This window comes from Callithrix jacchus, chromosome 16, assembly GCF_049354715.1.
Source record: "Callithrix jacchus isolate 240 chromosome 16, calJac240_pri, whole genome shotgun sequence".
Taxonomy (NCBI): domain Eukaryota; kingdom Metazoa; phylum Chordata; class Mammalia; order Primates; family Cebidae; genus Callithrix; species Callithrix jacchus.
The window spans coordinates 52,778,156-52,794,172 of record NC_133517.1 but is presented as its reverse complement, the minus strand read 5'-3'; the positions used below and the strand labels follow the sequence as shown (position 1 = coordinate 52,794,172).

General features: G+C 49.3%; 1 protein-coding gene and 1 pseudogene across 1 annotated transcript; one reads left to right on the top strand and one right to left on the bottom strand.

Moving 5' to 3' along the window:
• Positions 1 to 681: 681 nt before the first annotated feature.
• Positions 682 to 3,907, bottom strand: COMMD5 (COMM domain containing 5). The gene is made up of 2 exons (XM_035276929.3): positions 3,394 to 3,907; positions 682 to 1,894 (listed from the first exon to the last, which is right to left on the bottom strand). Exon 2 carries the CDS (start codon positions 1,835 to 1,837, stop codon positions 1,163 to 1,165), a length of 675 nt encoding a protein of 224 aa, XP_035132820.1. The 5' UTR covers positions 1,838 to 1,894; positions 3,394 to 3,907; the 3' UTR covers positions 682 to 1,162.
• Positions 3,908 to 10,951: 7,044 nt separating this feature from the next.
• Positions 10,952 to 14,546, top strand: LOC144579734 (uncharacterized; annotated as a pseudogene).
• Positions 14,547 to 16,017: the final 1,471 nt, after the last annotated feature.

Genomic DNA, 16,017 nt, shown 5'->3' with positions numbered 1-16,017 from the left:
GAAGTGCCAGGCTAGTGGAGGAGATAAACCAAAAACTGCAGACAAGACAAACAGCCAAGCAACTCCAGGCACTCAAAGACAAGGGCAGGTTTCCCGGCAGAGAACAGAGCAGATGTGGTCCAGAAGCATTCTGTGGAGGCAAGGGCAGCCAGCTGGAACCCAGCTGACAGAAAATGGCTCTGCAGAGACAGAGCCCCAAGATCCCTTCTAGAATGTAGTTACGCTGGAAGCTGCAAAGCTGGCTATAGCCCCTGCCCACACCCTGGGGACAGCCTCTCTGCTGGGCTCTAGCCTCCTCCCCTGTGCCCCTCCACACAACAGCCAATCACCAGATCATGTCTCTCCTCTGCTGCAAACTCTCAAAAGGGCTCCTCTTTCACTCATAATTGAGCCAAGGTCCTTACAAGACCCTCAGGCCCTGACCTTGGTACCCTCCCCAATGTCAGCTCCCTACAGTGATCTCCTTGGATGTAGCCAGGCAGGCCTGAAGCATGTTAGGCATCCCCCACTGGCCGCCTGTGCACTGTCCTCCCCACCTGTGCTGCCCCTCAGAGCGCTGTGCCTCCTGGCTCCTTCAAGTCCTTGCTCAGATTCACACTCTCAAGGAAGGTCACCCCATCATCACGCAGACCCTACTCTACTTGCTGCATCACACATCCTCTGATGAGCCGTTACAGTTAATTTTTATTGTTTATTTTATAATGTTTCCCCTCCCTTCAGCCCCACTAGAACATCAGCTCTGTGAGGTCAGGGATTTAAGGCAGAAGAATAAAAATGCCCAACCTGAAATACAAAATCTACAAAAGTACCCAGCTACATGGGGCCAGGCTAAGCAATTGTATGGTGTCTATGAAGGGCCTCAACTGGCCACATATGGCCACACCCAGCAGCAAAGACAAATATACAGGGAAGAGGAGGGTGTGAGGTTTAACACCCACCTAGAGAAACATGTTGTTTATAGCCGCTTTACTTCCAAAAAAGAAAAAAAGGCATAGCTCTCTTTTTCAATTAAACAGAAAATTACATAATTACATTTAAACTCTCACTGAAGAGCCTGCCTCATGGGAAGGGCAGGGCTGTCCTGGAAACAGTCAGCTGCACTTTGGCACCATCTGAGGCGCCTGTCCAAGCCTGACCTGAATGGGACAAGTCAAATGAGGGCTCAGTCCTGCAGTCTGCGCTCACATCTCTTCTCCAGATCTGCCATCTCCTTTAGGACCAGGGCCACGCTGTACCGCAGCTCCTGGAACTTGGCTGTGGTGACCTCGAAGCGGTATGCTGACCCATCTGACAGCTTCAGCTGCATCAGGATGCTCGGCTGCAGGGAGCGAGCCAGGGCACTGGTGGAGATTGCCACATCCACCCGCCACCGAAAGTCAGCAACATGGGGCAACCAGGCCCCCTGCTGTTGGGCCACAGAATCAAGGAGGGGCCGCTGGCTCCCAAATACCACACTGGCCAAGTCCCCAACCAGGTCTTGGGGGATGCAGAGCTCCTGGAGCTGGTCCCTGAAGGTATCGGGTTTCAGGCTGGTAGGGGGCAGACGGAGGGCTTGCTGGAGCAGCATGTGCATGCCTGCCAGCAGGACACCCAGCCGCTCCTCCGGCAGGTTGGCGCTAACTCCAACACGCTGCACAGTCTCTCGGCAGTCCTCCCCCTGCAGGCTGCTGACCACAAGCTTCAGCAACTTTCTGAATGTGCTCCTGTCTAGGTCCCCTAGTAGCCGGGCCATGGCTGTCACCTCTGGAGGAAGCTGGGCCCCCAAGAAACTCACTCGGCCACTGTGACTATCACCAGGATGATGCAGGTAAGGAGCTGCAGCCCCCACAGCAGACATTGCTGCTGCTTCCTCCTTGATCAGCCAGCCCAGGAGGTCGGTCCCAGATGCAGATGCCTAGAGTGGGGGCGGAGGGGAAAAGACCAGTGACTCCCATGTTCTTTGGGCCAGTGGGTGAGGGTTGATATAATCCCCATCGTCAGGATGCTGACAGTGGGAACTAATGACAGTCAGTGCTAGTGGAGCACTGGGAGCAGGGGCAAAGGGGCCCATATCAGTCCCAGGAGGACCAGAGGCCTCCCAGAGGAAGTGATATCTAAGATATGAAGGGCAAGCAGGAATTGGCAGAGAAATGGGAGGCACAAGTTATCCAAGTAAGTTAGCACATGAAAGAATGAACTAGGACAAAGGTCCAGAGAACACAGGGACATGACAACTGACACCACAGACCACACTGAGACCATTTAACTCTTCCACCTTGAATCCTCACAACAATAGTCAAGAATTACCATTCTCATCCTACGGATAGGGAGATAAGGGTCTAGACCAGGCACAGTGACTCAAGCCTGAAATCTCAGCACTTTGTGAGGCTGAGGCCAGCGGATTGCTTGTGCCCAGGAGTTGGAGACCAACCTGGGCATCATGGGAAGACCCCATTTTTACAAAAAGTTTAAAAACTAGCCAGGCATGGTGGTACACGTGTGTGGTCCCAGCTACTTGGAAGGCTGAGGACAGAGGATCCTTTGAGCTTAGGAGGTCGTGGCTGCAGTGAGCAGAAACTGAGCCACTGCATTCCAGCCTGGGCAAGAGATCATGATGCTGTGTCGAAAGAGAAGAATCAAAGGAAAAAGAACGAAAAGAAATCAAAGCTCTAAACACAACTGCCCGAGTCAAGTACTAGAGACTAGACCTGTCATTCAAAAGTCCACCACAGCCCCCAACCCCCGGGATGGAGGAGCTGAGCAACGGGTGGCAAGGGAGCCAAATGCGGCATCTAAAGAGGGTTCCGACAGCACCTAAAGGGACAGCGCAGCAGCACAAGCACCTGCTATGACGGAGGAAACGCACCTGCCCAGCTCAGCACACCAGGGACTGGAGCAGAGCTCAGCCGGGCACAGTTCCCGTTCTCAAGGCACTTGCCAGGCCACTCTGCACAGCGCTGGGGGAGCCCAGGGAGCTCCCCACGGGCTTCATGGCGCCCCATTCTCCCTGGCGGCCCATGGTCACCCACTGCCACTTTTACCGCCCCGCCAGCACCTGACGCTCCTTCCCACTCCAAAGGGCGGTAGGAGAAGGCCTCCGAGCTGCCCTTTCCGGTCAGGCGGCTTGGCAGGCCGGGTTCGCACCCCGACTCCGTACCCGCAGCGCTGATGGGGGCGCGGGGGCCTTGGTGCACAGTCAAGCTCGGCGCTCGGCCCCCGCCGCCCCCATGGTTCGGGGCCAACCTATCCGCGGGCGCTCCTCCGCAGAAAAGCCCCGCAGTGTCGAGAGCTCTCCGGACAGAGCTTCTCCTGGGAAAGGCGAAGCAGCCTTTCCCAGGCCCCCACCCTTAGCCCGGGGAGGGAAACACCACCCGACCCCACCCCACGCCCCGCGGCCCGGGTAGCCCCCCGCACCTGGCGCCAGCAAAGCCCAGCCGATGCAGCCAAAAGAGGGCCTAATTCCCGGAAGCGCTCCTAGGGACACTTCCGGGCCGCTCTAGGAAGTGTCTCTGGGCGGCAAAGGCCGCCCCTCTGTGGTCCGCTGGGGCGAGGGGCGGAGCCGAGGCTGTGCCAGGTCCGGTCCCCTCCTGCCCCGGAGAGTCGGGGGTCGTGGTCGGGGTCCTAGACTTCGTCCTAGGCGGTTTTTTTTTTCCCTAAGGAAAAAGGAAGCAGAAGGCGGTGTTTTGTTTCCGTTTCTGAGGTAGAAACTGCAGCCTGGGCCGGCGTCTCCCTCCCTGCCCGCGCAGAGGAGGGTAAAGCGGGAAACGCGTCCAGTGGTCGGGATCACAATTCCAGGGACCTGACGGTGTGGAGCTCGCTGGCTTAAGTCGGCGTCCGGGTGGGCGGCGGGGGAACGGGCGGGAACTTCCCCTGTCCCGCGTGGACGGTCTGCGCCTCCGCAGTTTTGAGAGCTGCCCGTGTCCCTTCCGGTCGGTGGCAGCCAGCGCGGGTGACTCGGTTCCGCTTTGGGCGGTTCTACTGGCCTCTAGTGCAGGAGCTCGGCCCGAAAAAAGGGGCTCCATACATTTTATTTAACGTGTAGTTTACCACAGTTAAAAATAATGTGCCAAAATCATTGAATAGTGCAAAATGGGTGAATTATATGGTATGTGAATTATAGCTCAATAAGCTGTTTAAAAAAAAAGACTTTGAGAAGAGAACCTCATTAAATGGGCAGAAGATTTGAAAAGACATCAAGGAAGATACACAGTGAGCAATGGGTACATTAAGCATTCAGCATCATTGGCTGTGAGAGAAATGCGAATTGAAGCCACATTTCATACCATTAGAAGGGTTGTAATAAAAATGACATGGCGTGGCGTGGTGGCTCACGCCTGTAATCCCAGCTCTTTGGGAGGCTGAGGCAGGTGGATCACCTGAGGTCAGGAGTTTGAGACCAGCCTGGCCCCCTGTTGAAACCCCGTCTCTACTAAAAATCCAAAAATTAGGGGGTGTGGTGGCGGGCGCCTGTAATCTCAGCTACTCGGCAGGCTGAGGCAGGAGAATCTCTTGAACCCGGGAGGCGGAGGCTGCAGTGAGCAGAGATCTCACCATTGCACTTCAGCCTGGACAACAAGAGTGAAACACGGTCTTGAAAAAAAAAAGACTCTAACAAGTGTTGAAAGAAATATGAACAAAACTAAACCTTCTTACATTGCTGGTGGGAATAGAATGATATTGTAACATTGGGAGGAGTTTTGCATTGTCTTTAAAAGTCACTGCAAATCTTTAAAAGTCGCTGTAATCCCAGCACTTTAGGAGGTCCAGGAAGGCAGATCACCTGAGGTCCAGAGATTGAGACCAGCCTGACCAACATGGAGAAACCCCGTCTCTACTAAAAATACAAAATTAGCTGGGCGTGGTGGCGCATGCCTGTAATCCCAGCTACTCAGGAGGCTGAGGCAGGAGAATTGCTTGAACCCAGGAGGCAGAGGTTGCAGTGAGCTGAGATCATGCCATTGCACTCCAGCATGGCCAACAAAAGTGAAACTCCATGAGCCTCCATGTCCGGCCAGGAATTGGTGTAAATGTTAACCCTCTCCCTTTGTTAGGGTGAGGGCCCTGGTTAGGGTAACAAGTTCTGCCTGTTGAGAGGTAGTTCTGCCTGTTCAGAGGTAGTACGGGGTGGGGAGCATTGGATTCTAGGTGTTTGTTTTGGCAACGATGAGGTAACCAGATGCTGGATCTCTTTTAAAGATCTTTCCTTAATGGCTGGGCACGGTGGCTCAAGCCTGTAATCCCAGCACTTTGGGAGGCCGAGGTGGGTGGATCACAAGGTCAAGAGATCAAGACCATCCTGGTCAACAAGGTGAAACCCCGTCTCTACTAAAAATACAAACATTAGCTGGGCATGGTGGTGCGCGCCTGTAATCCCAGCTACTCGGGAGGCTGAGGCAGGAGAATTGCTTGAACCCAGAAGGCGGAGGTTGTGGTGAGCCGAGATTGTGCCATTGCACTCCAGCCTGGGTAACAACAGCGAAACTCCGTCTCAAAAAAAAAGATCTTTCCTTAATGAACCATGTAGGTGTTCCCTGCAAAAGGGCTTCCAAAATGTGTTGGAATTGGGAGGAGAGGGAGTCTAAGAGGTCCAGTGGGGAGTGAGAGAGCTTAGAGTCAGAGGTGTTTACAGGGAGGAGGGTGGCAGGGTTGAGAGCTTTACATCTGGAAGGTGATTAGATGGTTTCCTATGAATAAGATGTATATCTGCTGTAAGTAGGATGGTGGAAGGGATAGAAGAAATTGATGGCTCATGAGGTCCTGTAGGTATGGGAAAATGCAATAGTAACGTATTGGTAGAGAGTGAGTTTCTGAGATTGCACCACCGCATTCCAGCCTGGGTCACAGAGCAACTCCATCTCAAAAAAAAAAAAAAAAAAAGCGTGTTCGATGGACAGGTTAAGGGAGGGACTACAGAAAAGGAGGTCATTGATGTATTGGAGGAAGGTGCCAGGAGCATCAGAAGTTCAGCTAGGTCCTTGGTGAGGACCTGTCCAAATAGGTGGGGGCAATCCTGGAACCCCTGTGGGAGTATGGTCCATGTTAACTGGGTGGATGTGTGAGTATTAGGAGCTGACCAAGTGAAAGCAAAAATACTTTGGGAAGCTGAATTTAAGGGAATAGTGAAAAAGGCATCCTTTAAATCCAATACAGAGAAGTGTGGTAGAAGGGGGAATACGGGAGAGTAGGGTATGTGGGTTGGGGACCACTGGATGGATTGGTATTACCACCTGGTTAACAATGTAGAGATCCTGGACCAAGTGGTAGTCTTAAGAATTTCAGCTTGTGGCCGGGTGCGGTGGCTCACGCCTATAATCCCAGCACTTTGGGAGGCTGAGGCGGGTGGAGACCATCCTGGTCAACAAGGTGAAACCCCGTCTCTACTAAAAGTACACACACACACACAAAAAATTAGCTGGGCATGGTGGTGCTCGCCTGTGGTCCCAGCTACTCGGGAGGCTGAGGCAGGAGAATCGCTTGAACCCAGAAGGCGGAGGCTGCGGTGAGCCACGATCGTGCCATTGCACTCCAGTCTGGGTAACAACAGTGAGACTCCGTCTCAAAAAAAAAGAATTTCAGCTTGTAAAAGTTTACAGATAATAGGTTTGAGGCCCCTGAGGCTGGCTGGGTTAGGGAATATTGAGACTGATCATGCAAAATGGAGTGGTTTTGGCGGGTTATTTTATCCTGGATGTGATGTGTGGCTATTGTGGGTTTAAAAATATTCCCGAGTTCAGGATTAACAGGAGGTAACAGGGTGGATAATGAGGATGAGGGGGAGGAGAGGGAAGCATCTGGTGGCAGAGTCAAATAAAAGGGGTAGAATTGCAAGAGGCAAATTGTATGGAGGCCTGGAATTTACTTAGTATGTCCCACCCCAAGATAGGGGTAGGGCACTGAGGAATAAGCAGGAAAGAGTGGGTGAATCGGGTGTTGGATAGGTTGCATAATAGGGACCAGTCTGTCCTTAGAGGGGATTCCATCAACTCCCACAATAGAAATAGAGGAATTGAGGAGGGGTCCAGAAAATTCTAATAAAACTGAGTAACTAGTCCCTGTATCCAATGGGAAAGACATGGACTTACCAGAGATTGACAGTATTACCCTGGGTTCTGAGGTGGTGATGGCAGTTGGGGTGGCGGGCCCCTGGCCCCATCAGTCTTCAGTTAGAGGTGGTGAAGCAGGATGAAGAATTTCACTGAGCACAGTCCAATGTCCAGTGTTCCTTGATGCCGCAGTTGGGCAAGGTTTTGAGAGTAGGCTTTTGCCCAGTGACTGTTGGCTGCACTTCAAACGGGCTTCTGGTGGAGTTTGTTGCAAGGTTGAGGATTTCTGTACGTGTTGGGAAGCCTGTTGAAGGGCAGCTGCCAGCATCTGGCATTTAGCCTGGTCTCTTTTTAGCTTTTGGACTTTTAGTTGTTCCTCTCTATTGTTAAAGACCTTAAAGGCCACTTTGATTAAATCTCTTTGCAAAGTTTGAGGGCTATTCTCCAGTTTTTAAAGTTTCTTTAGAATTTCTGACATTTCTTTAGAATGTCTGACTAGAAAATGAAGTGTAAATGGAGGTAGATTCTGCCCTTATTGGCATTAGGGTTTAAGGTGGCATATTTAGTTATGACCTCTGAAAAGCAGGAGAGGAAAAGATCAGGAACAGCTTTGTTTATGCCAGCTAGGAGGAATGATAACATATGGTCTTATTTCTATCTGTCTGCAGAAGTTGCCTGATAATCCCAATTGGGGTCAGTTCTGGGGACAGGTAGGGTCCCTATTGGATTATGGGCAGCAGCTTGTTGGTGGGGGTGTGTTCATGGGCCTGGGAGGCCATCCAGGTGCATTCCTTGTCCTCTGGGGTGACGGTGGAGGAGAGAATGACATATATGATATGCCAGGTAAGGTCATTACATTGAGTGACATAGAAAAATTCCTTGAGGAAAGAGGTAGGATCTGTGCAAAAGGAGCTGAGTCTCTTTTTACGCTGGGGGAGGTTAACTAGGGAAAAGGGAACATGAACTCAGATTATGCCTTTCGTCCCTGTGACCCCATGCAAAGGGAGAACTTTGGAGAGTCTTTGGCTGTGTGCCTGGTTTTTGGTGGAAGGGCTTTGGGCATGTGCCTACTTTGTTGGTCAGGTTGAAATTAGAGGAGGAAGGCTTGTCTGGAGGAGGAGGCATTTTTGTAGTTTTTTGTTGAGGAGGAGGATTTGAAAAGGTGAGTGGAATTGGCAGAGAAAGAGTGAGCCAGGAACGCAGATAAGCAAAGCACCTCAGATTACCATTGCATTGGAGGAAGCCTTTTAGATTATGTCAGATTTGGAAATTGAATGTTTTGGTTTTTGACTGTTGACTATTATTGTCTGGTTTACACTGGGGCTAGGCAACATTACAGAGGAAAGCAAAGCATTCAGTTTAATGGAGTCTGCTAAGCCCTGGGCTTGGAGGTCGTGGATGAAACATCTGAAGAGTGGTGTCTTGAGGAGGTTTTGAGGAGGCTTGCTTCATACTGATGGCCGGAAAGGTGAGAAACTGAGAAGGGAAGTACCCCAGAGGGAAGTGAATACCCCGGAGGGGAGTGAGTACCCCGATTCCTCCTGGGAGAGTTGACATGGGAGAGCCAGGATGTCCCTACAGCTTTTTGCAGTACTCTGGAGGCTGGAGTGGCCAGAGCAGTGAGTGTTCTGAGGGTGTCCCCTGAGAAGCCAGGCCATGGTTACTTGGTAACTGGGGAGACCTCTCATGCAGTGCTGGAATTTTCTGGTAAACCAGCAGAAATATAAGAGGAATGTGGAAAGGAAAACAGGATCACCCACTAATTGGAGATGGATGTTGGATGTGATGTCCAGCAATGGGATTGATACTTCCTGGAGCCGCCTGGAAAGGGGAAGGAGGGAAAAAGAGGATGGAGAGTTTGATTGGGATCTGGAAGCCAGACAAGGGCCTGAGAAGGTGAATAAGGGAACAGGGCTGGGAATAGGGAGTCCACTCAGGATCTGGAAGCAGGCCTGGGTCTGGTTTTTGCTGCTTGCTGCTTTCCAGGTTGCAAGAAAAGACTTACCCATTTAGAACCCAATCCCCATCCTGGGTTTTGGCACCAAAATGTTAGGTTTTGAAGGGAGGGCAAGGGTTAAAGAATCACACACACACACACACACACACACACACACACACACACACAGAGAGAGAGAGAGAGGAGAGAGAGAGAGAGAGAGAGAGAGAGAGAGCGAGCAAGAGCGAGAGCGCGCTTGAGTGTGCGACTCAATAGCAATGCAGATATATTGCAAAAACCTGTGGAGATGGGGGACCGGCTTAATTCCAGAGCCCACTGCTTACAGGCTGGGATAATTTATAGATGTGGTGGTTAATACTGAGTGTCGACTTGATTGGACTGATCCTATTTGTGTCTGTGAGGGTGTTGCCAAAGGAGATTAACATTTGAGTCAGTGGGCTGGGAAAGGCAGGCCCACCCTTAATCTGGTGGGCACCATCTAATCAGCTGCCAGTGAATATAAAGCAGGCAGAAAAACGTGAAAATGAGAATCGGCCTAGCCTCCCAGCCTACATCTTTCTCCTGTGCTGGCTGCTTCCTGCCCACAGACATCAGACTCCAAGTTCTTCAGTTTTGAGCATCGAACTGGCTCTCCTTGCTCCTCAAGCTTGCAGACAGTCTGTTGTGGGATCTTGTGATTGTGGAAGTTAATACTTACTCCCCTTTATATATATCTTATTAGTTCTGTTCTCTAGAGAACCCTGACTAGTACAGATTTTGGTACCAGCAGTGGTTCTAGAGAAACAATATTAAGGATGGAGTTCTTTTATTGGTTTTGGGGTTTCTGGATTTGGCTGCTTAATATGATTAGACCCAAAAATGCTAAGAAGTCTACATTTTTTTTTTTGAGATGGACTCTTGCTCTGTCACTCAGGCTGGAATGCAATGGCATGATCTTGGCTCACCGCAACCTCTGCCTCCTGGGTTCAAGTGATTCTCCTGCCTCAGTCTCCTGAGTAGCTGGGATTACAGGCACGCACCACCACGCCTGGCTCATTTTTGTATTTTTAGTAGAGACAGGGTTTCACCATGTTGGTCAGGCTGGTCTCAAACTACTTACCTCATGATCTGCCTGCCTCGGCCCCCAAAGTGCTGGGTTTACAGGCATGAGTGACGGTGCCTGGCTCTACTTCTAACAGTATGGAGAATACTGATAGTCCTTGGCATCAACTGTGTAGAGAGTTTTGCAAAATAAATTTATTGAGTGACACAAAAGGCTGCTAGTTTTGAGCAGGGTCCAGAACAGGAGAAGGCTCTGCGACAGGTCCAGGCTGCCGTGCAAGCTGCTCTGTCACTTGGGACATATGACCCAGCAGATCCACTGGTGCTTGAGGTATCAGTGGCAGACAGAGATGCTGTTTGGAGCCTTTGGCAGGCTCCTGTAGGTGAATCACAGTGGAGGCCTCTAGGATTGTGGAGCAAGGCCCTGCCATCTTCTGCAGATAACTACTCTCCTTTTGAGAGCTCTTGGCCTGTTGTTACTGGGCTTTGGCAGAAGCTGAACGTTTGACTTTGGGTCGTCAAGTCACCATGCGAACTAATTGAATTTTTGAAGAGCCCAGTAATTACTCTTCTCTGTATGTCAGATCTAACAGGTGGACACGGCAGTCACTCAACTACAGAATTTAAATACAATGGGAAAAATTGGATCCTGAAGTGGCAGGGGCCAAGTGGTAGCACTCAACCATCAAAGGCAAGGTGAATGTAGCTACTGTAATGGACAGCAGAGGCAAGGGAGCAATCAGACTAGTCTGACTTGTGTAGAGCTCTGGCATTGGCTAATTAACCATGGTGTTCCTAGAAATGAAATTGATAGGAAGCCTACTGCATTCCTACTTAATTTATACAAGCAGAAAACTTCTAGGTCGAATGGGCAAAAGACTAATTTGAATTATAAAAACAGAGAATCACAGCTCTCAGTCAATTTCCAGACTTGAGCTAGTTTACAGACCCAGAACTCCTTGAATGAAGGGAAGCTACTTTCATTCAAGGATGAACTTTCTCTCATCCTTCCCCAAGGAGACCTCAGGCCTTTTACCAGGGTAATTGTATATTGGGGAAAGGAAAATGATCAGTCATTTTCCAGACTCGTGGACACTGACTATGAGCCAACGTCGATTTCAGTGGACCCAAAAACGTCATTGTGGTCTTCACGTTAAAGTAGGGACTTATGGAGGTCAGATAATTAATGGAGTTTTAGCTCAGGTCTGACTTACAGTGGGTCTCCAGACTTGTCCTCTGGTCATTTCCCCAGTACCAGAATGCATAATTGGCATAGACATACTTGGTAGCTGGCAGAACCCCCACACTGGCTCCCTGAGTGGTAAGGTAAGGGTACTGTGGTTGGAAAGGCCAAATGGAAGCCATTAGAGCTGCCTGTACCTAGAAAAGTAGTAAATCAAAAGCAATATCAAATTCCTGCAGGGATTGCAGAGATTAGTGCCACCATCAAGGACTTGAAGGATGCAGGGGGCGTGATTCCCACCACCTCCCCATTCAATGCTCCCATTTGTCCGTGCAGAAGACAGATGGGTCTTGGAGAATGACAGTGGATTATTGTATAAGCTTAACCAAGTGATGACTCCAACAATTGCAGCTGCTATACTAGATGTGGTTTCATTACTTGAGCAAGTTAACACATCTCCTGGTACCTGGTGTGCAGCCATTGAATTGGCAAATGACTTTTTCTCCATTACTGTCCATAAGGCCCACAAGAAGCAATTTGCCTTCAGCTGGCAAGGCCAGCAATATACCTTTACTATCTTGCCTCAGGGGTATATTGGCTGTCTGGCTTTGTGTCATAATCTTATTCAGAGAGACCCTGATCGATTTTTGCTTCTGCAAGATATCACACTGGTCCATTACAATGATGACATTATGTTGATTGGATCCAGTGAACAAGAAGTGGCAAACACACTGGACTTATTGGTGAGACATTTGCAGTCCAAAAGGATACAAAACAAATCCGACTAAAATTCAGCGACCTTCTACTTCAGTAAAATTTCTAGGGGTCCAGTGGTGTGGGGCCTGTTGAGATATTCCTTCTAAGCTGAAGGATAAGTTGCTGCATTTCACCCCTCCTAAATCCAAGAAAGAAGCACAACACCTAGTGGGCTTATTGGGATTTTGGAGGCAACACAGTCCTCATTTGGGTGTGTTACTCTGATCCATTTATTGAGTGACCCAAAAGGCTGCTAGTTTTGAGCGCGGTCCAGAACAGGAGAAGGCTCTGCAACAGGTCCAGGCTGCCGTGCAAGCTGCTCTGTCACTTGGGCCATATGACTCAGCAGATCCAGTGGTGCTTGAGGTATCAGTGGCCGACAGAGATGCTGTTTGGAGCCTTTGGCAGGCTCCTGTAGGTGAATCACAGTGGAGGCCTCTAGGATTGTGGAGCAAGGCCCTGCCATCTTCTGCAGATAACTACTCTCCTTTTCAGAGACAGCTCTCAGCCTGTTACTGGGCTTTGGCGGAAACTGAATGTTGACTATGGGTCATCAAGTCACCATGTGACCTGAACTGCCTATCATGAACTGGGTGCTTTCTGACCCCTCAAGCCATAAGGTGGGTCATGCACAGCAGTATTCCATCATCAAATGGAAGTGGTGTGTATGTGACTGGACTTGAGCAGGTCTTAAAGGCACAAGTAAGTTACATGAGAAAGTAGCTCAAATGCCCATGGTCTCCATTCCTGCCACTTGCCTTCTCTCCCTCAGCCTGCCCTGATGGCCTCATGGGGAGTTCTTTATGATCAGTTGGCAGAGGAAGAGAACCAGACTAGGGCCTGGTTCACGATGGTTCTGCACGATATGCAGGCACCACCCAAGGGCGGAGAGCTGCAGCACTACAGCCCCTTTCTAGGACATCCCTGCAGGACAGCGGTGAAGGGAATTCTTCCCAGTGGGCAGAACTTTGAGCAGTGTACCTGGTTGTGCACTTTGCATGAAAGGAGAAATGGGAAGATATGCGATTATATACTGATTCATGGGCTGTAGCCAGTGGTTTGGCTGGTCAGAGACTTGGAAGAAGCACAACTGGAAAATTGGTGACAAAGAAATTGAGGAAGAGGTATGTGGATAGACCTCTCTGAGTGGTCAAAAAGTGAAGATATTCATGAGTTCTCACCAATGAGTGACCTCAGCAGAGGAGGATTTTAATAATCAAGTGGATAGGATGACCTGTTCTGTGGACACCACTCAGCCTCTTTCCGCAGCCAGCCCTGTCATCACCCAATGAGCCCATGAACAAAGTGGTCATGGTGGCAGGGATGGAGGTTACACATGGGCTCAGCAACATGGACTTCCACTCACCAAGACTAACCTGGCTACAGTCACTGTTGAGGGCCCAATTTGCCAGCAACAGAGACCAACAATGAGTCCTCGATATGGCACCATTCCTCGAGTTAGCCAGCTACCTGGTGGCAGGTTGATTACATTGGACCTCTTCCATTATGGAAAGGGCAGAGGTTTGTCCTCACTGGAATAGACCTTTACTCCAGATATGGGTTTGCCTATTCTGCATGCAATGCTTCTGCCAAGACTACCATCTGTGGACCCACAGAACACCTTCATCTACCATCATGTTCTTTCACACAGCATTGCCTCTGACCAAGGCACTCACTTTATGGCTAAAGAAGTGTGATAGTGGGCTCATGCTCATGGAATTCACTGGTTTTACCATGTTCCTCATCATCCTGAAGCAGCTGGGTTGCTAGAATGGTGGAATGGTCTTTTGAAGTCACAATTACAATGCCAACTAGGTGACACTACTTTGCAGGGCTGGGGCAAAGTTCTCCAGAAGGCCATATATGCTATGAATCTGCCATCCAATATATGGTACTATTTCTCCCATAGCCAGGATTCACGGGTCCAGGAATCAAGGGGTGGAAGTGGATGTGGCACCACTCACCATCACCCCTAGTGATCCACTAGTAACATTTTTGCTTCCTTGTCCCGTGACATTACATTCTCCTGGCCTAGAGGTCTTAGTTCCAGAGGGAGGAATGCTGTCACCAGGAGACACAACAATGATCCCATTAAACTGGAAGGTAAGCTTGCCACCTGGACACTTTGGGTTCCTCCTACCTTTAAGTCAACAGGCTAGGAAGGGAGGTACAGTGTTGGCTGGGATGATTGACTCAGACTATCAAGATGAAATCAGCCTACTACTCTACAATGGAGCTAAGGAAGAGTATGCATGGAATTCAGGAGATTTATTAGGGTGTCTTTTAGTATTACCATGTCCTGTCATTAAGGTCAATGGGAAACTAAAACAGCCCAATCCAGGCAAGATTACAAATGGCCCAGACCCTTCAGGAATGAAGGTGTGGGTCACTCCACCAGAAAAAAAAAGACCCAAAAAACCAAAAATCCAAAAGACCACAACTTGCTGAGGTGCTTGCTGAAGGCAAAGGGAATACAGAATGGGTAGTAGAAAAAGGTAGTTATCAATACCAGCTACGACCACGTCACCAGCTGCAGAACTAGGGACTTTAATTTTCATGACTATTTCCTCCTTTTGTTAAAAACACATTTGTGCATGTATACACTTGTATTAAGACAGTATCTCGGCCGGGCGTGATGGCTCACGCCTATAATCCCAGCACTTTGGGAAGCCGAGGCGGGTGGATCACGAGGTCAAGAGATCGAGACCATCCTGGTCAACAAGGTGAAACCCCGTCTCTACTAAAACAAAAATTAGCTGGGCATAATGGCACGTGCCTGTAATCCCAGCTACTCAGGAGGCTGAGGCAGGAGAATTGCTTGAACCCAGGAGGCGGAGGTTGCGGTGAGCCGAGATCGCACCATTGCACTCCAGCCTGGGTAACTACAGCGAAACTCCATCTCAAAAAAAAAAAAAAAAAGAAAAAGAAAATATCTTCATTTTATTTCCTTTTCCTTTATCATGTGACATAAATTTATTGACTTCAAGCATTTAAATATTGTTAACTTTATGTAATAGTATTTGGTTTGGGGATTGATGTGTTTCCAGTTGTACAAAGGCTATTTGTATTATGTTAGGCATAATTATGACCTTATTAGTTTTTATTTGAAGATTATGTATGACCTCAGAAGATGTGTATGGGTTCAAGTTGACAAGGGATGGACTTGTGATGGTTAATACTGAGTATCAACTTGATTGGATTGAAGGGGCAAAGTATTGATCCTGGATGTGTCCATGAGGGTATTGCCAAAGGAGATTAACATTTGAGTCAGTGGAATTTGGAAGGCAGACCCACCTTTCATCTAGTGGGCACCATCTAACCAGCTGCCAGTGAATACAAGGCAGGCAGAAAAACGTGAAAAGGAGACTGACCTAGCCTCCCAGCCTACATCTTTCTCCTGTGCTGGATGCTTACTGCCCTTGAACACTGGACTTTCAAGTTCTTCAGCTTTGAGACTCAGACTGGTTCTCCTTGCTCCTCAAGCATGCAGACAGCTATTGTTGGAACTTGTGATCGTGTAAATTAATACTTAATAATAAACTCCTCTTAGGCTGTGCGCGGTGGCTCACGCCTGTAATCCTGGCACTTTGGGAAGCCGAGGCAGGCAGATGATCTGAGGTTGGGATTTCAAGACCAGTCTGACCAACATGGAGAAACCCTGTCTCTACTAAAAATACAACAAATTAGCTGGGCATGGTGGCGCATGCCTGTAATCCCAGCTACTCGGGAGGCTGAGGCAAAAGAATCACTTGAATCTGGGAGGCAGAGGTTGTGGTGAGCTGAGACCATGTCATTGCACTCCAGCCTGGGCAACAAGAGTGAAACTCTGTGTCTAATAATAATAATAATAAACTCTGATATATATGTGTGTGTGTGTGTGCGTGTGTGTGTGTATACTCTATTAGTTCTGTCCCTCTAGAGAACCCTAATACACACTACTAACCACCCAAAAGTTTCCCCCACCCCAGGGCATGTCCAAGTCCTAGATAAGACACTCCAGACTCCGTCACCAGCCCCTTTGTATAATATATATATATGCGTGGCCGTTGGTGGCCAGA